The sequence below is a fragment of the Amblyomma americanum genome, chromosome 9, assembly GCF_052857255.1.
Source record: "Amblyomma americanum isolate KBUSLIRL-KWMA chromosome 9, ASM5285725v1, whole genome shotgun sequence".
NCBI lineage: Eukaryota > Metazoa > Arthropoda > Arachnida > Ixodida > Ixodidae > Amblyomma > Amblyomma americanum.
In genome coordinates, this window is record NC_135505.1 from 107,385,691 (window position 1) to 107,411,634 (window position 25,944).

The 25,944-nt window shown below is 43.6% G+C and overlaps 1 protein-coding gene across 6 annotated transcripts in view; it reads right to left on the reverse strand.

Moving 5' to 3' along the window:
* Window positions 1-3,122: 3,122 nt before the first annotated feature.
* Window positions 3,123-25,944, reverse strand: part of LOC144104002 (vitamin D 25-hydroxylase-like) — a 112,608-nt gene continuing 89,786 nt past the window's right edge. For all 6 annotated transcript variants that reach the window (XM_077636781.1, XM_077636783.1, XM_077636782.1 and 3 more), the window contains 3 exons: window positions 23,356-23,614; window positions 9,972-10,162; window positions 3,123-3,722 (listed from right to left, as the gene is read on the reverse strand). In XM_077636781.1, coding sequence (XP_077492907.1) covers window positions 3,541-3,722; window positions 9,972-10,162; window positions 23,356-23,614 — 632 coding nt within the window. In that variant the 3' untranslated portion in view covers window positions 3,123-3,540. The remainder of the gene's footprint in view (window positions 3,723-9,971; window positions 10,163-23,355; window positions 23,615-25,944) is intronic.

Below are 25,944 nucleotides of genomic sequence, written 5' to 3' on the forward strand. Positions count from 1 at the left end.
TGCGGTGAATAACATCAGCACAAGTGGCATTCGAGCTAAGGGCTTTTCTCACCCGGGGCGAATGCTCTACTTCAACACCAACCATTTGCCCTCACGATGTAGAACACAGAGTGCAGGTAACAAAGATAACCACATCAAATTACGTAGGGGAAAAGTGAAAGCACAGCCAGTTTAATTGAAGCAAACAAATGCATTCTACGCTGGTGCGAATGTGACACAAAAGGTGTAAATGTTTGTTTCGGATTATCGAAGTTTAACGTCCCACGTCCCAAAACCCGGGTTCGAACCCGACCGCGGCGGCTGCGTTTTTATGGAGGAAAAACGGTAAGGCGCCCGTGTGCTGTGCGATGTCAGTGCACGTTAAAGATCCCCAAGTGGTCGAAATTATTCCGGAGCCCTCCACTACGGCACCTCTCTCTTCCTTGCTTCTTTCACTCCCTCCTTTACCCTTCCCTTACGGCGCGGTCCAGGTGTCCAACTATATATGAGACAGATACTGCGCCATTTCCTTCCCCCAATACCAATTATTATTACTAAACGTCCCAAAACTCGGGCTATGAGGGACGCCGTAGTGAAGGGCTCCGGAAATTTCGACTACCTTGAGTTCTTTAACGTGCACTGACATCGCATTGTACACGGGCCTCTAGAATTACGCCTCCATCTAAAATCGTCCACCGCGGCTTCGGGTTAGCAGCCGAGCGCCATAACCACTGTGTCACTGTGGTGGCGTCCAAAAAAGTGGCAGATGTCATGCTCATTTCACTTATTAGCCATCTAACGAGTAGACGTGCTCTCCTGGAAATGTTTACATGCGACCTATAAACAAAATGAGTGCGGAGTAAGTACCTAAGAAAATTTTTGTTGTACAAGATGCCGAGGCCGGCTTGGCACTGAACACGCTTTAAAAAAAACTGGAGTGCGCTTAAGCTTCGCCTTTAAGAGTGGAACGCGACGGCGTATTGCAGTGCTGCCAGGGAGTCCACGAAACGTCATCTCCAGTTCGGCGTGACGCCTTGCTCGTTGGACAAATCGCTCGGAGTCTGTATGAGGCCTCTCAAACAGCCCATCCGCCGCCCGAAGAGATCACGATCGGGCTGCAGTGACGCTGCTCCCTGAATTGGCCGTTGTGAGTCTGCGTTGTGATCATGAATTTAGAGGATGGGAAAGGCGCAGTAACTTTCTCACATATCGGTGGACACCTCAATCACGCTGTGAGGGAAGGGAGGAAGCTTGGAAAGAAAGAAAACACAGAGAGGGCGTAATGGAGGTCTGCGTCTCCGTTGGCGTCGCATTCGTTGAACACAACAGCACACAGACGCGTAGATAAATCACAGGCGCTCAGGCGGTACGGGTTTCATTACATCGCAATCGTTGACACCCGCACAAAACATTACGCACACAGGTCCGCTCGCTGCTACCTGTCCGTCTGAAGAAGGAAGAGGTCGCGAAGGATTGCACCCACGCTGCAGTCCGCAGGGGCGAAACCGTCCTGTTATCACCGGCCTCCGCGCTCGGACCAGTCGACGTCTTCAAATGTTTCGTCTGCCAGTCCTCCAAATTCAAGTCCACAAGCGCTGTGCGGCGCCAGTGCACGTTAAACAATCCCAGGTCAACGAAATCACTGAAGACCTCCATTACGGCGTCCCTCATAGCCTGAGTTGCTTTGGATCGTAGAACTCCGTAAACCCGAACTCAAACCGAACACGGTCATAACACCGCCTACCGTGCCTCAGCGCAAGCAATGCGCATTTACTTTTACCTCTACAGCATGGATGGCACTGATTTGCTGCAGCTGACATCTGTAAATTGAAATGCTATATAGAGTATAACATGATTGTTATCGGGTCACGTTTCAAAATTCGCATACTCATAGTTACTCACGTTCGCATCAGTACATAAAGACACTTCACGAAGTCAAAGACAACAACGCGTTCAATAGGTCCCCTTTTATTGAGTTCGAAATAATGAGCCTTCGTAGTGTGGTGCAGCGGTATGGTGGCCTGGTGCTTTGTGGCGTACGCATGCTTAGATTTTTCTTTTCGGCATTATTTCCATGCAATGCAGAAAACAACCTTCGAAGTGTGATTTGCGCCTGCTCGCCTAGCAATCTGAAAGACCTAGGTTCGATTTCCCGTATCTCGGCAAGAGTTTTTTCTTATTGCGGTACAACTCCGACGACAACGCGAACAACGCCGACGCCGAATTTTCTGCGACAACAGCTTCCTTACTCTGTCGCCTTAAAACGGCAATGTGCTTTAAGAAGATTCGTCTCGTGGAGGCTTGTATTTAGTCGACTTGGCCACGTCACCCTATCTTTAAATAGCCTTATTTGTAATTAGCATACACTAATAAGCGTTTTAGTGTTTACTTTGAAGCAAAAGGGTCGTAGAAAACATTGCACAGTATGAAAAGAAACTTTGATTTGTTGTTGGTACTGTCCACAATATAAAGACACATGCCCACAACGGGGATTGGCTATGACCAGGCCGTGATCATTTCGGTCGTTTTCGCCGATAGAACTTTTTTCTTTGCTTTTTAAGCTTAAAACAAAGATAACAAGATAGAAAAATTCTTCCGCATGAGCTTCCTTCAGAAAGAGTTGTCCTGTTAAGGAAAGATGCTATTTTTACAGTCTAACGTTGTCCCGCCTTAGCTGTAGGATCATTTGCCAAGCAAATAGATGAGGCAAAGCTTTTTTGTGTAACGACAACAGTTGTCGGTGGCCCCTTCGTAAATAACGGCTTTGAGTAACTTAGTTCCTTCGTTTGGGGCTGATTTAGGGATACTAACGAAGAAAAGGGGAAGCTGCAATAATGTGACAATTATAGACCTCGCATGCCTTAATAAGCTTAATGCGCGAAGGCGTACTTATTATATTAAGAAATTGAACTTATGTCATCGTTTGTCGAATTGTCCTACAGCTCTTACACGGAACTTTTTCGGTCACGTGAAGGGTAAAATATATTGCATATTTTTTTTTGTAACTAACGAGCGAGTCATGTTTATGCAAGATGTCCAGGTGGTGATGGCGACTGCCTACAGCCCTGCAATAGTCGAATCTTCGTAGATCAGGCAGGCTTCTTTAACGTGTTGATGTAACATAGTTGAAACTCTCCGAAACTCTCCGAATGTGTGTTCTGACTTTCTGTCTTTCCCGGTGTAATCAATTTAAGACAGAGTTTATTCAGCCACTTCGTACGATTAGGCGATGGGCGTTATTTTGCACGTGCTACAGTCCGACATAACTCAAGAACAAAGCAATGAATGACGCTCAGAGGAGGCCTTCCAACCAATGGCTGTCGATTGGTTGTCGTGACGTCGCTTTTAATTCACTTGAACCGTAGTTAATCATCTTCCATCTCAAAGCCTTTGTGGTGCCATGTTCGTAGGTGCAAGGGTGTTAAGTACAAGGCGATGACAGTAGGTGGACGCCATTCTTTGGTGGGAATCGTTTAAGGGCCATTCAACGCCTGGTTCTTAGGTTGTATCCGACTATATTAAAGCGATGTATTACTGACATTTCAGCAGGCAGTATAGGCGTTAATTTTTCCTTGGGACGAATCTCAGCTTGTATTTAGCGTTATTCGGCAGACGGTCTATTGCATCTCCGGGATCCATAGTGACGCCTTCTTCTGGCAGCACTCGGAAGTGCTGGAGTATGCAGGTGATATACAGAAACATAACCATGATGGCCTGCGTCTCACCTGGACACTTCCGTTTTCCTGAAAGAATAAGAAGAGTACCTCAATACAAAACTTATTACAAGTATATTCGCGAAGGACTGATACACACAAAACTTCCATTCCTAAATAAATGGTTGTCACCCCTATAACTATTGTGCGTAGTAACTGTTTATTACAAGTGGTTCTATCCAAAAGACAATTCCTAGGTTGCAAGATATCACCTCTAGTTGGCAACGCCAGGAACTTGCCTTTGCAGCATTCACTACCTCTAGGAACGTGCAACAGAAACTACCTTCAGACACATCTACTATGTAGCCTAAAAATTTTTAAAGGGTAGTGATAGTCTGGTCTATTTGGGGACAAAATTGTCTGCCGTAAACGTTTCGTCTCTTTCAGTAATAAATGCATACGGTTTAACTGCTCGTCTCCTAGCAAAGGAAGTACAAATTTGGACGCAGCAGTAGCCGTAAAACTAGTTCATACCGAGAGCGATTTATATCGATAATACTGGGCACATACGTACATTGGAAGTAAGAGTATAGAGAAATGAGCGGGCTTGAATATACCAAAATTCGAAACTTCGGAGCCAAGCCCGTATAAAACAAAGCCGCCTCAGCATATGACCGTAGCTAATTAAATACCTAATTGTGTAGAAAACATAGAACTTCCTCCCGGATTGTCGCATTTTCCGCAAAAATATCGTCATTTTATATACAAGCTACGGTAATCACTGACACCTAAGCATGTCACTCTAAATCAAAGTTTTAGAAGCGGACGAGTCCCCGATACTTTCCAAAACCAAATTAAACTATAGTAAAACGAATATTTATATCCCATATATGGCGCGAAGAGGAATACTGATGATCTGAACAGATTTGATTCAATGCAACTGCTATTTAATCAAGATTACAAAAGTTTTTCGGAGCCTAATAATTTGCTTGTACGAGCAATGAGGAATAATTATAGAAAACACGCACTTTATTCCTCGTCATGTCATTATAGAATTGGTTTTATAATGGTTTTTATTTTCTACGTTTTATATTTTTACAAAGATCGAACTGTGGCCCCTGATTCTGCGGAACATTGATTTATGCCTCCCGAGTAATATATATTGGTTTGCTGTTTGATAGTGATTTATCTTAGAATTCTCGCCTTAACCACGTCTGTCAGAAATCAAGTGTTGTTTCCTGCATGCTGTTCATTATTAGGTACTACACTCCATATTCTGCTTGAAGAACAATCATACACGCCTTGGGTTACAGTGTTTTCAAAAATGGTATAACAGTTATACGATGTAGCGATATAGCAGATATGGTACAATCGGCACAGTGCACTTCGGTGGCAAAAAAAAGTTTCAACACCATCTTACGCTCAATCTTTAAAACAGTACTTATGATTTACAACTTTCAAGGGGGGGTGATGTTTTTAGTTTCGTAAGCCTTCCCGACTTTAATCCTCTCCAATTCGAAGCAGCACTGCTAGAACATTTCTGGTCAAGTGTGTATAAATTTGAGTATATTCTGAATAGGTGCCTCAAGCTGAAAGATAACTACATAATTCCGCACAGTTCCACTCGTATATGGTTAAAGAACTGGTGCTGTCTGTGTGCTATTATTCTTAAATTCGTTCCGGTCCAATGCATCCTCTCTAAATACAAATTATAAGCTAAAGAAACTGTTGCGTTCATCTGTTTTCACCTGGGCTTTCAACTGTGTGCTGGATATTTCTACTATAAAGAAATTCCTCGCCTCTCTCGTCTCGTCGGCCCTTTAATGGCCACTTTTTCTTGTGATTTTAATCCCATGTGGTGTTCACATGCTGCTGGTGTTCTTGTGGTTTCATGCATCCTGCTCTTTCCTAATTGGCTGTTAACACTGTTAGCATATTTTGGTGTTTCTATTACCCGCCGCGGTGGCTGAGTGGTTAGGGCGCTCGGCTACTGATCCGGAGTTCCCAGTTTGGAACACGACCGTGGCGGCTGCGTGTTTATGGAGGCAAAACGCTAAGGCGGCCGTGTGCTGTGCGATGTCAGTGCACGTTAAAGAGCCCCAGGTGATCGAAATTATTCCGGAGCCCTCCACTACGGCACCTCTTTCCTCGTTTCTTCTTTCGCTCCCTCCTTTATCCGTTCCCTTAAGGCGCGGTTCAGGTGTCCAACGATATATGAGACAGATACTGCGCCATTTTCTTTCCCAAAAAACCAATTATTTTTATTAGGACCTAGTTTTATGCATGCTTTTCTGATTTAATTATTTATCCTTCGTTATATATAGAGAGGGAGCACTGCACGCGAATTCCCGCTGTCTGCTGGCGCTGCCGTACGACCCCAATAAAGCTTAGGCTGGTTTGAACTTGTAAACTGTCTTCCATGGTGCAAAATAAACTGAATGACGGCTTGATTGTCAGCAGTTATTAAACCTTCTCGTACTCAGACGTTTTTTCAGCAGTATTTGAAAAATCCACGGTTACACTTAGCTAATAGTTAAGAATTCTATATTTTGTTTTGTTCGTAATATTTTCTTTTAGTTCATTCCTCCATTTTTTTTTCGCGCTCATATAATTGTCAGGCACCTTGACTCATGTATTTTTTTATTTGTTTTGCCTTTTGTTATTACTGCCCTTTCCCATTTATGTCCTAGGCACAGATCTTGTCATTACAACTGCAATGCACAGATGTGCTTATGAAATAGAATTCCTATAGTCTTGTAGATTTTATATGTCAACCTGTGTTAATTTTTGTGCTTTAACTATATCTTTATTACGATGCCTAATGTATGAAATTATTCGTGTCAGCTTCGGAACTGGAGGTCCTTCTGACAGCCTGGCTTCAGAACCTCTTGCTGTACTGTTTATTTGCTGTGTAATATGTAACCAAGTGTAAAAACACTTCTAACCTCTACATCAAATTGGTGGCGAGGAATTTGTGGAAAGGTCCAACTTTGTTGCTATCTTGGTTTTGTGCGCATCAGCCTCATCAGCTTACCGTAACTGGCACACGCATATTACTACATGTACAGGATGGTCCACTCTTAGAGGGAACGCGCGAGTGTGCGGCCGCGCTCTTCGGAGCGCACACGCAGTCGACACGGCTGCGCATCGAGCCAAAGCGGGGGGATCTTTGACGTGCACTGTGCGATGTCATTGCACGTTAAAGATCCCCAGGTGGACGAAATTATTCCGGAGCCCTCCACTACGGCACCTATTCTTCCTTTCTTCTTTCACTCCTTCCTTTACCCCTTCCCTTACGGCGCGGTTCAGGTGTCCAACGATATATGAGACAGATACTGCAGATACTGCGCCATTTCCTTTCCCCAAAAACCAATTATTATTATTATTATTCACATAAAAACACGGAGGTAGTGCTTCGCTTTTACCCATGGCCAGAACCGACACACTGGTGCTCCAAAGAGCCTAGCCATGGACTTACTCGCGTGTTCACCTTAACAGTTAATCACCCTCTCCAAAACAAGAGCATGAAATCAGGCAGAAATGATATCTACAGTACTGCGGGTGTTATTACTCATTATGCTTCTGTAGCTAATACTGCCTGAGACACCTTAGCCTCTAAACGTTCACATTTACTACTTTTGTTTCTTGCTAGCTAGTAACGTGGTAGTTTCACGGCAGTAACTTCAAGGAAGAAGTAGCAACGTAAGAAGGTTACATGTATTGCCTTTTTTTTTTCTCCTAAAGCGTATAACACAATTTTGAGTGCTAAAAAACAGCATATGGTAGGAAACGATTTGGAGCCCTACTACAGCGTGTTTCACGCCACATAGGTTTCTTCTCTCTGGAAACGAATCGTGGCATCGAAAAAATTACGGAAAGCAAAGTGACTATAACTACAGAAATAATGCCAAGAACAACCTGATCGTTTCTGTCATTGAGATTGCAGTTTTATCAACAACATCATCATCACGCCTACACTGAGCAACTAGCAGTCATATTTTAGAGGCAGCCAAATGGTTAAACAGTTGTGTACCTAAATTTCGGTGCGAGTTTGAGTCGCTCAGGTGACCGACATCGTGGCCAAAAGTAACAGGCCGAGGCCTCTTGTGTTTCGAAGCTTGCCGCTCTGCATGGGGGCGCCAGCTCGTTAGGTGGCGCCCCAATTCAGAGCGGCACCATTTGGTACATAAAAGGAGGGGACTTAACAGCTATAGCTTCATAGCTGGCTAGCTATCAGTATATCTCCTGCTACTCTGAAAAATATGCTTACCCCAGACAATATTTTTTAGACAGGTTTTTCGAGTCAGATGAACGTTTCCTTCAGTGCAGTATTGTCGCCAGAAATGGCCATGAGAAAACACTTTCGCCGTCTCAGTTATCAAGGCAACTAAACAAGCTTAATATCTTTTTAATTAACAGATATGGCCATCATTTATCTGGAGACCGTTAGTTCGGCATTAGTGACATCCATGCAAATTAGCCGATTTTCCGAAAGGCAAATCTCCTCGGAGCTGCACAGCAAAGCACATAGCCTGTTTTCATGCACCCATCCGAAACCCATGAAGAAAGGACAGCGTGCATGCAGCCACACCTATCGTCGTGCGTCTCCCCACGATAGGCGTCTCACGTGCTCTTTCTCGTAACAGGCGCCACGCCACACCCAATCCGGCCGTGCAGCACCAGCTAGAGCTAGGGTGCACGTCACACGCGCTGGTACGTATGACCACATTCGCTCATACGAGCTTTGGTTCCCCTTCGGCGTGGGAAAAAAAGGTCACATTCACTGCTCTAGCTCCGTCGAAAATCGCGTTTCTCGAAAATCTTGGAACTTGTGCGAGTTAGAACAACGCGAAATAATAAGCGCTTTGATAATAGGGGCTCCTAAATCTAAAATTTAAAGAGCAAACTGTAAGGTTTCATATAGTAACATAGTAATTAACAAACACTTTTTATGCTTTTTGTATGGTCGCAAGACGTGACAAAATGTCGCTGAAAAAAATGCTCTTATAATGAAAAAAACCTGTTGACGTATAAGCTTCGCCTTTACGAGAACGCGATAGCATTATGGGGTCCCGTTCGCATTGCCTACGCAACACTCATACAACGACCTCAGTCCATTCTAACGCAGTGATAATTACAGATAAACAAATCAATGCATCGCTCCAGAACAGTTTACTAAGAAAAAGGCCACAACGCAACCATTGGGTCCACGTGTGATTCACATTGAACCGACGAGCCTTCGAAGCGTACGGATAGCGTGCCCGTCTGGCATCCCGAAGGACCTGTTTTTATATTCTCACAGGCAGTCATATTCGCGCTATTTCATTTCAAGCTCAGTTACTTTCCTTTGATGACAGGAGGCTCCCTGACAAATTTCGCATCAAACCGAACTTTTTTTGACCGATTCCTGAATGTTATGAATTATTTGCTTCCACGGGGATTTTTAGCTCTTGCCCAACTACGCCGACCACTGCGGCAGCTTTTCGGGACCGTTAACGCTACCGAGTAAAAAGGCTGTGCTTAAAGTTTCTTACGTGAATGTCTGTATTTTTTTCTGCTCAACTGTTTTATTTGTCTTATCAGTATTTAATGGCGCCGAAAAACACACAACGCAAGAAAAGTCAGCGGAACAAAATGCGTGCCCACAAGGGAGGGGCTTTTTAAAAATCCTGCCTTTATTAGCCCCTTTATATATTTGCAGTGGACATCTACCAACTCGCCCAACAAGAAGTTCTCCTATGCGCTCTCCGAGTTTTTCCAGGTCATCCCATTCAGTCGCATCATGAAACTTCTCGCAACTGCGCATTCTCGGGGGCACAGTCTTCAAGATCAAGTTACCCCCCCCCCCCCCCCTCGCCACCTGCTCGTATTCCTTGCTGCTGAGCTGGCGTATTTCTCATCACAGCTTTGCCGGTCGACGCGTTGATCTATTTAATAACCTTCTTGCCTGCAGAAGATTTTCATCTTCAGGCACCGCATCGTAACACCCTTTCCCCATCCTACCTCTCGCTCTCCTTCACCGGGGTTGATCCATGGACTCATAGCTCTATTTTCATTGCGCGCTTAGCGATATGCTCTATTTAACCTCCTTCAATGATGAACGCTTTTCCCGGACGAAGACAAAACATTTTGACTAAATGTTGGCAAAGTACCCAGAGGATTCTCCTTCCCGTGTTCACTTTGTGTTGTATATTTGCAAGAGAGTTGATGGCCTGGATTAAAATAGAGGATAGCTAAAATGATGTCGTCATGTGCCGACAGTTATAGCACAGGATGAAAATGTCACGGGGTCAACAGCTGGAAATTATCACTGAGCGCTTTCTTCGTTCAAGTACCTACCCAAAGAAAACGGTATAAGACGCTTGGGTTTCTCGAGAATTGCTGAGCCGTCGTCGTTGATGAATCGGCTGGGGTCGAATTTTTCAGGACTTGGCCACACGTTGGGATCATTGTGAACTGCCCAGAAGTTTGCCATGACTGTGATTCCAGCAGGAAAGAAGAAGCCGTCCCACACAAAGTCCACTTCGGCCCTGCACGAGAAGAAAGCGAGGCATTTTAGGCAGATTCCGTTTAATGCGTAAGAGAGCGAAGAATTAAGGACCACCAATAGGACCGTGCTTCAAACTTTATTTTGGACTCTTGTGACTATATCTGCACATGAGAACAAGTGCGCGTCACTTGTCGACAATGTATATTTTGTTTAAGTTACACGTGCTATTAAAGAAGGGAATGCTATATCTTTGCAGAAAACTGATAGAAATATGTGCTTTGTTAGGGCGTTACATTCGCGTTCTCCAACGCCTGCGAGTCGCGCATGGAAGTGGAAGTGCTATTTATACGATTTCGTGGAGAATTAAACCATCGTTACCTCAAACATGTTCCCAAACTAAAAATGTGCTGAATATGAAACGACACAAAATAAAATAAAATATTTCTAATATTTAATTTAATAAATGTTTTGCGGGAGTCAAGAATTCATATTCTTGCTTAATGTTCTTGGTATAGTGACACCTTCGGAGAAAGACGGGTTGTGTATTGTCTTGCACGGCCTCCGCTACTGTCCCTTCTACTCTGAACTCAAGAGATAATCTTCTCAAAGTTCATAAGGCTGCCAGTGCCCAAATGGCTGATGTCGTCTACGATCTTATTAAGTGGAGAGCTGCGTTATGGAACGAATTCCGCATCGATTACTTTTGATAGTAAATATTTTCACTAAATAAATGCGGCACTTCATCATCCTATTCAGAAGTTAGAAGTCAGCTTTATTGTTCATTTTATAAAATATTCAAAAAAACCGCATCAAGAATAACGTCAGTCGATTTATGTACACAATTTCGGTGCACAGATTCGTGTTAAAAGTACATTTTAGGCTCTTTTCTTGACAAAATCAACCCACCAGCTCGCGACAGTGTTTTGTACGAGCGATCACATCTTTGGATAAGCATAAGTTTCACATAAACTTGCGCACTTCGGGAACAAAGTTAAACCCTCAGAAAGATCAGAAAGAGGCTATTCTGTCGTCTATAAAGGTTGAGGATCTTAACTGGTAATTTTCTTTCGTAGAAATGCGTCCTTACACAGCATGTCTGAATACACTTGCCCCGATCTTGCTCCAGAATGTTTTATATTTCAGGGTTAAACGTATTTAAATTACTTATAATAAGGCAAAATAAGCGTTGCCTTTTTTGAGCACCTCTAGTTTGCAGTTCCGCAGCACACCATGATACTTTTCTAAAAAAGACTAATCACAGCGACCTTCAAGTATATAGCTGCACTCTATACTGAAGTGCAGGTAAAGTGCAGGAAGGGAGGTATAGCGCTGTACGAAGTCCAACGTGTACGTCTAACGTATGCGTTCTAAAGTATATGACGTAAACAGTAGAGTAAACAGTCTAACACATACGAAGCCTTAAAACTAAACTTAATTATTCCAGAAGGAAGCCATTCGTTTTAACACACTTGTCCCTATCTACTTGCTCCGATCTGGTTCCTAAATGTAGTGTATCTCTCATTTAAACATATTTGAGTTCAGTATAACAAGTCAGAGCAAGTGTTACCTATTTTAAGCACCCTTCATCTGTAGTGGCGCCTCACACCAAAATACTAATCTCTAAAAATTTAATTATAGCGATCTTCAAGTTCAGCTCCAAGTACTGAAGCGCTATAAACATTCTAATGTATATGAAGCTTCGCAACTGCAATAAGTTAGTCTAGAATGTCTTTCGTTTCTAAGGTCACCCTAAATCTGGAACAGTTCGTCTTGTTAAGAACTAATTTCTTGATGCCTCATCTCTTCTAATTGCTTGAATATACTGTGCACAGCCAAAGTGGCTAACGAAATAGGGGCATAACCATGCCTAGAAATTAAAGTAAAAAAAACAATTAAAGCTGCCATTCCCGAAGGAGTAAGTAATTCGAGAGCACGCGCCCTTTTTAGCCTATCTAAATTGTTAGAACTTAACTGATGAGTTATTGTAATAAGGAATTTATAGCAGAAGCTTTCAACCGAAGTCCCACTTGCGAAATCAGTAATAAAAGCATTACCACTGGTGATCTGGCTACCACTGGTTAGCAAGAGGTTCGGCAAGAAGTCCAAAGCTATTTGTACTTCACGATACATTGTGATAAAGAAGATGAGAGCCAGTTTTCCACACATGAAACTTTTTTGTCTAGGTCTGCTCTCCAGTCCGCCGGTCTTGAGTGCAACGACGCCGATGATCTTATCCTGGGTCGGCGCGTTGCGCAGCAACTGTCGCAGATGAACCGTGATCCATTTCTCCGCTTTCGCCATACCCTTCCTCCTCCTTCCTCGTTAAGAGCGCTTCGGATGGTTGCCGTGGTACGCCTTTTGAGAATCTTGCTTTTACCTCCTCCTCTCGCCGTGCCCTCCTTTCACGGAAAGCATCCTTCTCCTTCTGGGGCAACTGTATACCATCCGCTTGGTTCCCATGGCAACCATGTTCCAGTTGCACCTTCTCTTGCTCTCGGCTTACCGTCCTTCTACGGTAATGACCCTCTGGTTGGGAATTTCTCCCCTCTCGCCACACAGTCCTCCATTCATGGTAACCGCATTCCGGACGGTTACCGTTGTGACCATCCTCTGGCTGCGTCTTCCTAGACTCTCGCGACGAAGCCTCCTACTATGGCGACCCTCCTCGTCCTTCAGGGTCATTATCCTCCAGATGGTTTCCGTGGCAACCGGTTGCGCCTTCTTACGCTCTAGCCGTGCCCTGCTCCTTCTAGGGTGACCCTCCTCCGGTTGGGGATTTTTTCGCACCCCCGATACCCAATTCTTTTTATGGTAAGCACTCTTCGCATGGTTCTTGGGGTGACCCTCTGCCGGTTACGCATTTCTCCGATCACGGGATACCTTTCTCCTGGCGCGGTAACCACCCTCCGAGTGGCTCTCATGGCGACGCACCCACCGGTTACGCCGACGACAACGACGCGACTACTACGACGCCAAACGCAGGAATGGGCTCTTAACATCACTCGGTGTAAATGTTTGGAACATTTCAATACAAATAGGTGCCATCTTTGTGCTACATTATATTATTATCTCTTAAAAAAGTGTTCTTAAGAAGACCTAAATAAACACGAATATTTCACCCTTCCGCCCTGACCACTTTTATCGTTAGCGCGTCATTTTCAACATTCAAAACAATCGCAGAAATTTTCGCGCACATTTTTATTTCCGGTTGGTTAAAAACATCCTATGATTACGTTTTCTGTGCTCACAAAGATTTGGCTCAACATCAGAAATTTTGGAATAGTATATATCTGCCCGTCAGTGTTTTCTTATATTTAAAAGAGAAAAATAACTCTGGAGATATCCGGTAATCGCTAGTGGTGGCCGAGAAAAAGATCGACCTGTGTTTACGCAGGGAAGTTGTAGTGATAGGAGATAAAAATGCTGGAACTGCCTTTCTGGTGAAGGTCGGCCTTTATGCAAGGCGAATTTTCTCAATCCACTGAGTGCTGCCGGCCCAGTTCAATAAATTCAGAGGTGCTCAAAGGCCCTAATTTTTGCCTTTTATCCCTCATCCTCACATTTAAAGTCTTAGTCCGCTCTCACCCGCATTTTCGAAAATTCGCTGGCCCTCCCTAGCCCTCAACCTCACTTCACTGGCTCTCCATCACCCTCCTCGCCACAATCAGCACTTTAGCATTAAAAGTGGTTCTGCTATTTTTTCTTGTTGCAGATATGTGCCAGTATTACTTAATTACACTAGGTGCTAACTGTACTTCGGTGTGTCTTGATTCGGTTGTATCGAGCCTAACTGAAAAAAGCGCGAAAGTGTGCACACGAACGAAGGAAAAGAATTACAAATAGAGAGAGAATTAGTAAAAGAATTAGAGAAATCATTACAAAACGAATTTTAGAAAGGTAGCGCCTCGCCTTGTAATTCCTGTTCTTCGGCAGTGTGTTCCCTTTCGCGCTCTTTTCTGCTGTTATTTTCAACCACTTGCCGAGCATTCCGCTCCTATATGTGTTGAGCGCATGCATCTTGTTTAGCACTCTGAAGTTCTCAGTAGCCAAGAATGGCTGCAAGAAATGACGCAGGGACTACGATTAGGCTATAGCTGATGGTACGAGCAGGGTCGATCTGATACTACAGTCAGCGGCTAAAATATAGTGTGCCGGGAGATTCTGTGCTGTGAAAAGCGCAGAAAAATTCTTTTCACGATGCTCCGAATAACCAGCCGGGAGAACTTCAGCCAGGAAATTCTCCTGGCTAGCGATTGGATAGACACTGTCACAAATAATAGCGCACCTCTGCGCACTCCACAAGTTTGAAAGAGGCGGAGAGAAACTACTGCACCCCACCAGCGGAAGATTTTGTGTTTTGTGTTTTGGATCGCATTTTCAAGTTTGGTGTTTACGCAGCTCCGAGTCAATGCAGTGCGCGCATCGTGCAGCCTACAGTAAGACTACAGTTCCTGTTTTGTTGCTCACGTTCGGTCGTAGTCGACGTGTGTTCTCGAACCGGCTGCGTCCCGGATGCGAAGCTTGAAGGCAGGGGTCAACTTTGAGGCATGCCCTCGCTCTCAACCAGTGCATCTTTCCCTCCCTCACCATCCCTGACCTCTCTCAGCCTCACCTCATCCACTGAAACCCTCATGAGGTGAGGGTGAGGACGCCCTCATGAGGTCTCGTCCTCGTAACGAGGCCCATGTCTGGTCGTAATTGGCTGCTGCTGGCTGTGTTCAAAGCGTAGTCGTTTACCGTGTTTCTCTTACTTCTAGAGGGGTTACTCCGCATTAAGCGGTCCGGTTAGGCTTGCTTCTTTATATTCTGTAGTTTTTTTATTATCCCTGACGCGCTACGTTTACAACCGTACATGGCAATAGTAACAGTTCATTAAAGAGTAAATAGCAATGATTTTTTCTTCCTTTACAAAAAGAAGATGAGTGCCAAACAAAAAGATGTTACTACAAAAGAGACTATCACAGTCTTATAGACGATTGTTCGTAACATTGCGTTGAAGGTAAGTGAAAAATTTAAAAAATAACGCCACTAACCTTGTCAATAGTTTCGTTACACTTTTGAATAAAAGCGACAACTGTGTGCTACGGATCATCGGCTTCCCGGGCTGAAGAAGAAAATGAAGCATCAATGCAAGAAATCAATCAAGAACGGTCTTCCAGGCCAGAAACCATGGTATACCAAAACGATAAAAAGACTCGACAATAAAAAGAAGCGCCTTTTCCGTGCGGCAAAATTAAAGCAATACGACGAGTGCGCATGGGAAAAATACTATACAGCCGAACGCACCTACCTATCAGAAATTCGCTACGCAAAATACTCTTTCCTTCACAACGACCTCCCCAAATTGTTGACTTCCAATCCCAGAAAGTTTTGGCAGGTCATAAGTGAGCACCCGGCACATACCATCACTCTAACTAAAGAGTCTGGAGAGGAAGCTGATGACATTGAGTGCGCTGACATTTTTAATAACGCCTTTTCATCTGTGTTCACTAATGAAATTCACCCACCAACTGCAACTTTCGCCGTCGATATAGAGTCCAGCATGCCTGCTATCGCGTTTTCTGAAGCCGGCATTACCTCGCTCATTGAACACCTTAAAACTTCATCATCGGCCGGCGTCGACGAAATTAACTCCAAAATACTGCGCAACACTAATAATATTTCTGCAATGTACTTATTGTTATTGTTTTCACAGTCGCTTTCTACAGGTTCCATTCCGGATGACTGGAAAGTGGGAAAGGTCATTCCCGTCTTTAAGTCCGGTAACAAAGATTCTCCTTTAAATTACCGTCCGATATCATTAACCAGCATACCTTGCAAAATCATGGAACACGTCATCTATTCTCAAATCATGGACTTTCTTGACGCTATCAACTTCTTTCATCCCTCACAACACGGGTTTCGCAAGGTTTTGTCATGTGAAACTCAACTGGCCGTCTTTCTTCATGACGTTCACTCTAACCTCGACCTAAATTTACAAACTGACGCTATTTTTCTAGACTTTGCTAAAGCATTTGATAAAGTTCCCCACAGGCGTTTACTGCTAAAACTAACCATGCTAAAACTGCATCCTAACGTCTTATTGTGGATCGAAGAATTCCTTTCTAAGCGCTCCCAGTTTGTTCTCGTTAATAGCCAGAGTTCCAACCCTCTTCCAGTAACATCAGGCGTACCCCAAGGTTCTGTACTTGCTCCCCTCCTATTCTTAATCTACATAAACGACTTACCCTCAAACCTGGTTTGCAATGTTCGTCTGTTTGCAGACGACTGCGTTATTTACCACACGATTTCCAACACCTTTGACCAATCACAGCTGCAAAACGACATTGACACAGTGCATGCCTGGTGCGATGACTGGCTAATGTCGCTTAATCCTAATAAATGTAAACTCGTATCTTTTCACCGCCGGCGTAACCCCCATATTTTCTCTTACTCCGTTGCTAACGTTCCACTAGAATCTGTATACTCATACAAGTACCTAGGTGTCACCTTGTGCCAGGATCTCTCCTGGCGCTCTCATGTAACGAACATCGTCGCATCAGCTAACCGGTCATTGGGTTTTTTGAAACGTCACCTACGGCACGCCCCTCAAAGTATTAAACTTCTCGCCTACCAATCACTAATTCGACCAAAACTAGAATACGCATCTGCTATCTGGAGCCCGCAACAAGCATATCTCATCAGTTCACTAGAATCTGTCCAAAATCGCGCCACGAGGTTCATTCATTCTGCCTATTCATACGACATCAGTGTATCGCCACTTAAACGACAATCAGGTTTATCAACTCTTGCCCATCGTCGTCGCATTGCTTCTCTTAGTCTGTTTCATAAGTTTTTTTACAGTTCCCTCGGACAACCACCCTACATCACACCGCCCGCTCGCATATCTCATCGCACCGGCCATCCACTGCAAGTGTCATGCCAACGCTCCCGCACCGTCACTTTTTCCGCATCCTTTTTTCTTCGCACTGCTAAAGACTGGAATGGCCTTCCCCACGACGTTGATGCCATCACCTGCCAATCAAGTTTTGTGAACAATTTAAATATGCATTTCATAAATATCATGTAAGCAACCATATTCAACCCATATTTGTACTCCCACCCCTTATGTAACACCCCCAAAGTGGGGTCTTTAAGGTAATAAAGTGAAGTGAAGTGAAGTGAAGTGTGGGGTAGATCCAAAGAATGTGACAAATGCTAGAAAACATCCCTGAAGATAACCAGACGGCAGAGTTTCAAGAACAGTGAGCAATCTGTGCTAGCAAACAACCCTCGCCTATTTTGAAAAGCGCAAAACAGAAACAGCAATCATGGCATGATTGGTACTGAGACCGATGGCATTCCAATTGCAGAAACCCAATTCTCCCTGCTCTTTAAGACGCGTTTTCAAGCACATTCTCGAATAAAGACGACCTGTCAGATCCTCATATGAGGAATCTTTCTGACATACAATGTCTGAAAGAACAGTAAGTCAGGCTAGTGTAATGTCTAAGAAGTATTCTAAAATGTCTGCCAGTTCAGATCAACATGACTTCATTAACTAGATATAAAAAAAACACGTCACACTCCAATTGTGTGGTCTTAGCCTCCCTGTTTTCTTTATCAGTATCATCTGGTTTCATAGCATGTCACTAACAATGCTAACCGAACTTTAGGCTATCTAAGACGCAACTTTACATCAGCGCCCACCTCACTAAAAATTACTCTGTACAAAACACTCGTCCGTCCGAAATTACAATATGCCTGCGACATATGGGATCGTGTTCATTGTATTCTCATCGCTTCCCTTGAAAACATCCACAATGGCCAGCGTCACGGCCATGAAAAATACGCTTACTCTGCCTGACCTCTCCCTACGTCGCAAGTACTTTTGCCTGTCTTTGTCATAAAATATACTACTTTAATTCATTCCTGAAAGAAAATCTAAAACAAAGGTTGAGGTGCCGACTTGCTGAACTAATCCCTGCCATTCTTCGTTTTTACCAAGAACAGCTACCGAATGGAACCGTCCTCCCGCCCCCACAGTCTCCACTTGTGATGCCATTCACTTCAAGATCGTGGTTGGAAGTGCCTTATAGTATTTCTTTTTTGTTTCTGTTTTGTTTCCTTTTGCTCTGCCACTAATGTAATGAAGTCAGCAATCCTTTCTGTAGTGCCTATGGGCCTTGAAAGTATGCATAATAAATGAATTAATAAATAAATATTTCATGACCGGCGTGTAGCTATAGAGATGCCCATCTTCAAATTAGGTGATCCTTCCTCTCCGCCTTATTATCGTCCTACCTCACTAAGCAACATTTTCTGCAAACATTTGGAGCACGTCATTTGTAGTGAAATTTTTAACTCCCTTCAGTACAACCAAATACAAGCACAGTTTTCGCAAGGGCTTTTCTTGTGACACTCAGCTCGCCGGCTTAAGTCATGACTTACATTCATTCCTTAGTTTTAGATGCCAAGTTGATCCTGTTTTCTCGATTAGTCCAAAGGAATTGATCCCGTCCCTTATCAGAGGCGTATAACTCGAACTACCTCAGTTAAGGACTTTCTTTCCATTAAACACCAGTTTACCTTCATTAACAGTTGGAAACCCTATTATTCTAAACTCACTCCTTGGTACCGCAGGAGAGCGTTCTTGCTCCTCCTCTATTTAAAATACATGAACGACTTACCCAAGTTTGTGTCATCTCGAGTCAGATTGTTATCCGAATACTGCTTAATAAACGTTAACATTATTTCTAACACTGATCATCAATCTTTGAAATTGACCTGGATGCAGAAAACGCATGGTGCAAGTCTTTCGTATGCGACTGAATACTTCTCAACCGAAGTTTATATATTTCAATCGTAGTTCTTGCAAGCCTGCAACTTTTTTTTTTTCTGAAGAACAAATCTGTCGAACTTGCCGCCATCGATGAATACCTGTGTGTTCACATATATCAGAGTTAACAGGCAATCACCGCAATCATTTAACTTCAGCTTCCGCTAACAGCTTATTCTGCTTTCTAAAGTATAACCTGAAACAGGCTCCTTGGCAGCTGAAGAAATTTGCTTTCATTAGATTCATTCTCACGAAAATTGAATATGCATTAGCCAGTTAGGATCCGGACCAAGCCTATCTCTTAAGCAATATGGAGCACTTGCAAAACCGTGCTGCCTGTTAATTTTTTTAGGCTGCTCACATACTTCCAGTGTTACTGCGTTAAAAATAATGCCTGAAAGGGGACTTTCCCCAGCGTGAAAACTCACGACTAGCGCTATCACGAAACTATATCACCGTCCATCACTAAATTGCGTTTTTTTTTTCAGTTATCGTCAGCATGCTTTCGGCGTTTCGTCCAGCAACACATAGTCAAGCATTAGTGTGTCGTTCATCTGCATTTGTGCAGCCATTCATACTACCATCGAATGGAACAACTTACCAGTGCATATAACCAAAGAACATAACGCATCGCAATTTCATGATTTCATACGTGGTGAATTTAGCGTTTTGCATACTTTCTTTCGTTACTTCTTAGTTCATTGCACTTCTACGATTGCTTGATGCTCTTTTCGTGCCTAAAAACGGACTGTGTTTTTGTTCATACGCCTTGTTTTTTTTTTTGCTTTGCTCTATACAAGTTTTATTACAGCGCTTTCATTCCCGTATGCGTGTATAACAGTATGTCTGCAGATGTTAAAAGCACTGTGCTTACAATACTATAATGTTATAGCTAGGCTACTGAATGCACCTGACTGGTGTTTAACTCCCTTATATAAAAGGGTTGGGCTTTCGGTTCAAACCGAATAAACAAAAAAGGTTTTCCGAATTCCGTTTTCGAAATTCGGTTTTAACCGAAAACGCTGAGCATTCTCGGCCCGATAGGAATAGCTAGCTAACTGTCGAATAAAATTGACATCCAAAGTAAAAAAAACTGTAATTAGGGAACCCAGGGCCATGATCAATTGGCGGTATTGCTGGGTTAGCATCGTCCATTTTGAGGTAATGCTCAGCTTCCTTACATGCATATTGAGGCTAGGAAGCACCACCTGCCCGGCGACTGCGAGCTAAGCACACTTTTTGTTCACTATCATCACCCGCTTAGAGCAGTGAGTCAAGCTGGTATTGCAGCTGCATGTAGGACACTGATTAGAAACTGGCCATGGGCGTCTCGAAAAAGTATCTTGTTCTGGCTACCCCGACGATTCAGCCGTAGTTCCATCGCTGCCATAAACACGTAGACCTCGGGCTGCCCTGCGCTTTCATTCAACCCAGCGCGACAACACAATGATTACATGACAACGTAGTCATCACAAGTCGACTTCCACACGCGTTCTTTGTTTGCTCACCGTTAATATAGCTTTTGTTACTTTTTGATGTCAATAGAAATTCTATCTGAACGCACGGTTTCGACAACTAAGATGTCTATGTCAATTAGCGGTAGATAAACTTCGCGCTGTCAAAAACGACAAGATAGACTAGGTTACTTGGCCACACAGACTTGACACAATAAATCACCGAAAAAGTCAGTAACTCATTCATCGAACCTAACATTCACCAAAACAAAATGGTACCTGCGTTCTTACATACACGCGGAAAAATGTCCACCGAATCTAAAAAAAAAACACGAAAAGTCACACTTATTCTTATATTGCACTGTATACTGACCCTTACCTTTTCAAGGTTAAAAAAAAAGCTTTTTACGGCTTAGTGATGCGAGTGTCGGCGGAGGTCACAAAAAAAAAACTAAAAAAAAACGGGCGAATCATGTTGACTATTAAAGCGATTATTTTTATTTATTTATTCATACTGCCAGCCCTGTATGGGGTTTTTACAGGAGTGTAAAAAATAGTAAAAGTGAATAACAACTAGCACACCCTAATGCATTTATTTGTAATAATAATAAAGCAGGCAGTTGACAACACTTGTTAAGGTTAGAAGCGAAATATTTGCAGTTGGCACATAATAAATTAAAATATTACATAGCAGGTATACAACGCTGAGTGAACTTGCAAATGAAAGAAACTCATTGGCTGGGAAAAAACAAGTGTCTGTGATGCTTGTCGCGAATTTTCGACAGACGTGCATTGTACATCAGTGTCAGGTAGAGAATTCCACGCATTAATCCCCCTTGGAAAAAAACTGTACTTAAAACAATCGATGTGAAAAGATGGGGCTTGAATAAACATAGAACGAGGATGCCGTGATGTCTCGTTAGAACGAATTTCTAAAACTTCCGATCTGTCGATATTAATTTGGTTATGGATAATTCGTTACAAGTATTTTAGCCTATCAAGCTTTGTACGCGACTCTAACGTATGAAGACCAGCTTGTGAGCAGAGATCGATGGTGAGGTAAGATGTCGGTATTTCTTAAATATGAACTTGACAGCAAGGCGCTGGACCTTGTCAATCTTTGAGCAATTATTTTTCGTGTATGGGTGCAAGGCAAGCTTCGCCTATTCTATGACTGGTCTCATCTATGTTTTATATCCTGGACATTCCAGGGGTAGCATGGTATATGTTTCGCTTAAGGCTCCAGATTGCGTTTCGAGTTTTCGAACACAGAAAATCTATGTGAGTGTTCCACCGAAAAGGGGGGAGGGGATGACTATGGGACCTAAGTACTTATCCTGCATTGTCTTTTGAATTACTTCATTTTCTATGTTGTAGGAAAAATTCAATGCACTTTTTTTCCAGTTATTGTCATTAAGAGTGTCTCCTTCGGGATAAGGACCAATTGCCATTCATCGCACTATTTTTTTTCTTTTTGCAAATTTTAGTTTTGTGTTACCTGGTCGCTTTGTGTTTTGATAAGGTTATAAATTATGAAGTCATCTTCAAAAAGCCTTATTGGTACAGATATTTTCAGGGAGATCATTAAGAAAAATAAGAAATAACAGCGGGCCCAGAACACTTCTATGGGCTACTCCTGAGGCAACGCATGAAAGGGTACATTTGCTTTTTCCTGTCTGAACACACTGCTCACGACCATGTAAATATGAGATGAACCAATTTAGTATGGACTCGTTCCTAAATATTGCCTGCATTTTTGTTCATAATTTACTGTGTGACACCTTCTCAAAGGCTTTTGCGAAATCCATAAATTTAATATCGGTCTGGCCACATTAATCAACTATTTTGGAAAGATCAAGTACTAATTCAATCAGCAGAGAAGTTGTCGATAACCATTTTCGAAAACCGTGCTCGACACTAGATAACAAATTATATTTCTGAACGTAAGATTGCAGGTGTTTTGATAATATGTGCTCTAGTAACTTCGAGCACGTACTTATGAGTAATATGGGACGGTAATTAGCTACATCTGTTGTAATGCCATTTTTCTTATCGGGATAACTTATTCTAGCTTCCACCCCGCAGGAAACGAATTATTACTGACTGAAGACTGAAAAATAAGAATAAGGTATTTTGAGTTCCATTCTGCGTATCGGTAGAGAAATACATTTGGGATACCATTTGCCACTGGGCTTTTCTTTATCTTTATGTTAAGTAGGAGCTTGAGTGCACCTTGCTCGGTGATTACTGCAATATTTATGGCTGGCCGATCTTCAGGAGACGTGAAATTCGGAGCGAGACCATCATCGCTAGTGTAGACTGTAGAAAAATATGCGTTAAATGCTCGAGCAGATGGTTGGTTGGTCCCTCCCGAACCGCTCTGGTAGTTAACTTTCCAAGTATTACCGATAGGCATTTAGTTACAGTTAGAGATTTGTAGCCGGTCGTGAATAATAGCCAAATCAGTTTTTAGATTTTCGAAAATGCTACCAGACTCGGCGCTGTGGCTCGACGCTGTGGCTATTTGCAGTAGTTTCTTACACTGGAGGTGTCGCTTTGCCTGCATGCTTTTTGAAATCGCAAGCATTTTCTCACGACGTAGCCAGAATTAGTTCAGCCGTGCGGCGAGAGTAATCGTGTTTAGAAATTCTGAAATCTGATATGGCTTTTACTAATGGCTAGCTACAAATCGGTAATTTTAATGAGGTGTCTATCGGTAATAGTTAAAAAGTGAAGTATTGTAATTTAGTTAATCACTTTACTAGCCCTCGTGATTTGGTTGTTTTTTGGTGTCCACCAACACTTGCATTACTATGCGGCAGAAAGCTTCTTTTTTTTTTAATTAGGACCTCCTAAAGAAAAACACCCGCAATACATAATGCACGTGATTAGCGAAGTGAGCCGTCCGTAAACAAATCCTGAGCATTGGCACTCGAATATTCTAGATTTTCTTTCCATTACCTCCTCGGAACGCTGAGGGGTGTGATGCTCTTCCAGCGCAGCATCTCCCACAAAACGCCCATCGTGAGCGGCATCTTGCGCCGGTCTTCCCAGGCGGGGCGCCTGTCCGGACCAATCACGCGGTCGATCTCGGCCTGCACCTCGGCCTGGAGTGTGTCCGCATGCAGGGCAAAGTGGAGCATGTGCCAGTGCACGAACGTCGGAGCGCCCGCCGACCCGGCCTGGAAGAAGCCTATGGCGGTGCTCATCAGGTTTTCGACTGCGCGGAAAAGGAGCGGGACGGCTTTGATCAAAGAGATCACTTTCACGAGAAAGATGAAATATTGCTTACAGCGGCTTGTGACAAAGTTTATAGATTAGGAAAGAAATTTGACGCGGCTGGATAGGTAGGTAGGAAAGACTTTTAATGCTCTAGAAAGGTGCTAGTAGCAGACGAGAAAGAAGAGGTCCATCTTCCTTCTTCTCACAGGGTCGGTGCCCCTATTCCAGGGCTCCGCTGAGCTTCGCTGCTCGTTGGGCGTGCTGGATCAGACCTTGTTGGCAACCCAGATCGCCGCTGGAGAGCCGGCTCTCCCACTGTTCCGCACTCGGGTCTTTGCGAAAGCTGTCGTTTTTACTGCATTCCCACGTGATGTGGTACAACGATGGTTTGCTGCCACACCACGGGCAAGTGTCCCGATATTGCGTCGGGTAAATCTTGCTAAGGATATGCAGGTTTGGGAATGTTCCTGTCTGCAATCTTCGCCAATACACTGCCAATACACTGCTTCAAGGCGGCATTATGGCAGCTCAGTACTGGCTAAGGCGACGTTATAACTGGCCCGTATTCGGCTGATATGGACACATAGCTCGTCCTGGAATAACGATCGTTGAGGAGCCAGGGCGCGTACACATTTACGAGTGGAACAGTGAGCGTAGTCAAGGCAAAAAAAAAATAATAAGTATCTCCTTTACCAGAGCCGATAGTGCATAAATTGCCGCATGAGTCGCTTGGGCGCTTGATAATCCCATCAGTCTGAAAGGTGTTCGGGTTTTTATGCATTTTCGGGCCGCGATATGGCCGAAATGAATTGAGAATAAGCGTTGAGAGCGATTCATTTTTCTAGTCTTCCGGCTTACATGGTTTATTAGCGGATAAGTGTAACGAGAATTGATGCGAATATATTGAGACAGATACACAGGTTGATCAACAGCATTGTTTTACCGGGTTATCGTCACTTTCTGCGGAAGCAACATGGTCTCGGGATCGCAATTTTTTTTATTATTCTAATTTTGTGCTGAATGCTATAACATTACTCTGATGGCATGTGAGATGTGTCTCTTTGAGATTAGTTCGTTTATTTGGGCCAGAAAAACGCTCATAGGTATGTCAGCGTTGGCAACCACGTTTTCGTCTGCCGCCCACTTCAAGATACAGTAATCGCGATTGGAGTCAACGTTCTAGCTACTCAATCACGATCCGCGTATGTCATAGAGGTGAATTCCGCAATTCAAGAGTGTATGCTTCCATTTCTTAAGGCCGCTGTATTTTTACGTGAATATCCTCATGCCTAAGTGTTCTAGAGGGATTCGGTTTGTAGCCAACAACCGAGGGGGGGGGGGGGGGCATAAATAGCGTGCAGTAGAATATTTCCGGCAGCCTGTCTGCTGCCTATGCGAGTGAGCTCTCTTAACCACTAGTCGTCGATGCGGGACATAAACATCCCAGCTTAGCTTAATCGCTATGTGATCGTACAGGCAACAAAGATGTTTAGGGTTTAAGGCACACTAGGCCCTAAGATTTCGTAACGTAGTACGAAGGGAGAACTTTCCACATCTACCCTTGAGACGAGTTGTTCTTTCTTCATTTTCAGATACTGAGCTAACTGTTGGACTTGCCATCAGTTTCACGCCAAGGCAAAACCGTAAATGGAGCGAGCTGCCGTGGGAAAATGGCATTCCTACCCGGCAACCTGTTTTGTTTGAGCGGCCACTTGCTCTCTTCCCCTCCTGGCTCTTGTCTGGCGTTTGCGAGGGACGTTGCAATTGTTTTTGGACGACTACTTAAACGAACTGGTTTAAGCTCTTCACGAAAGGCAGGTAATGCTCACAGATAACCTGTGTCCACATTTAATCACCACATACATATGCTGCAATCCTCCAACTGCGTGTGATTGCTAGCAAAATAACTAAAAACTGCGTGATTGGACCAGCAGTAGCCTCTGTTAAAACGTCTGCGTGGTTCACTGGATAAACCCACAGCCAATTTAATGCGATGGGGCAGGCATATGGAACGAGTTCTGCGGGTTCTGGTGGAGCTTACCCCTCTTTTTGAAAGCAATGACCGGCTTACATCTGTTGTGTTCTGCGGAGAACAGCGTCCGGGCATGATGGGAGAGACAGGTGCTCGAGCAAAATTCGCACCCAAACTAGTTAATACCAAGTGCGCTTCTAGCTGCCTGGATGCAACGGTCAGCCCTGAGCATGGAAGACCACACTCCGTACGAAGAAGGAAGGAGGCTGGAGCGTGGGGAGGGAAGAATGAGGGCTAAATGACTCAAAATGGCTGTCTAGTCAAAAACTCGTTTAAAAACAGATTTTTTTAACTCG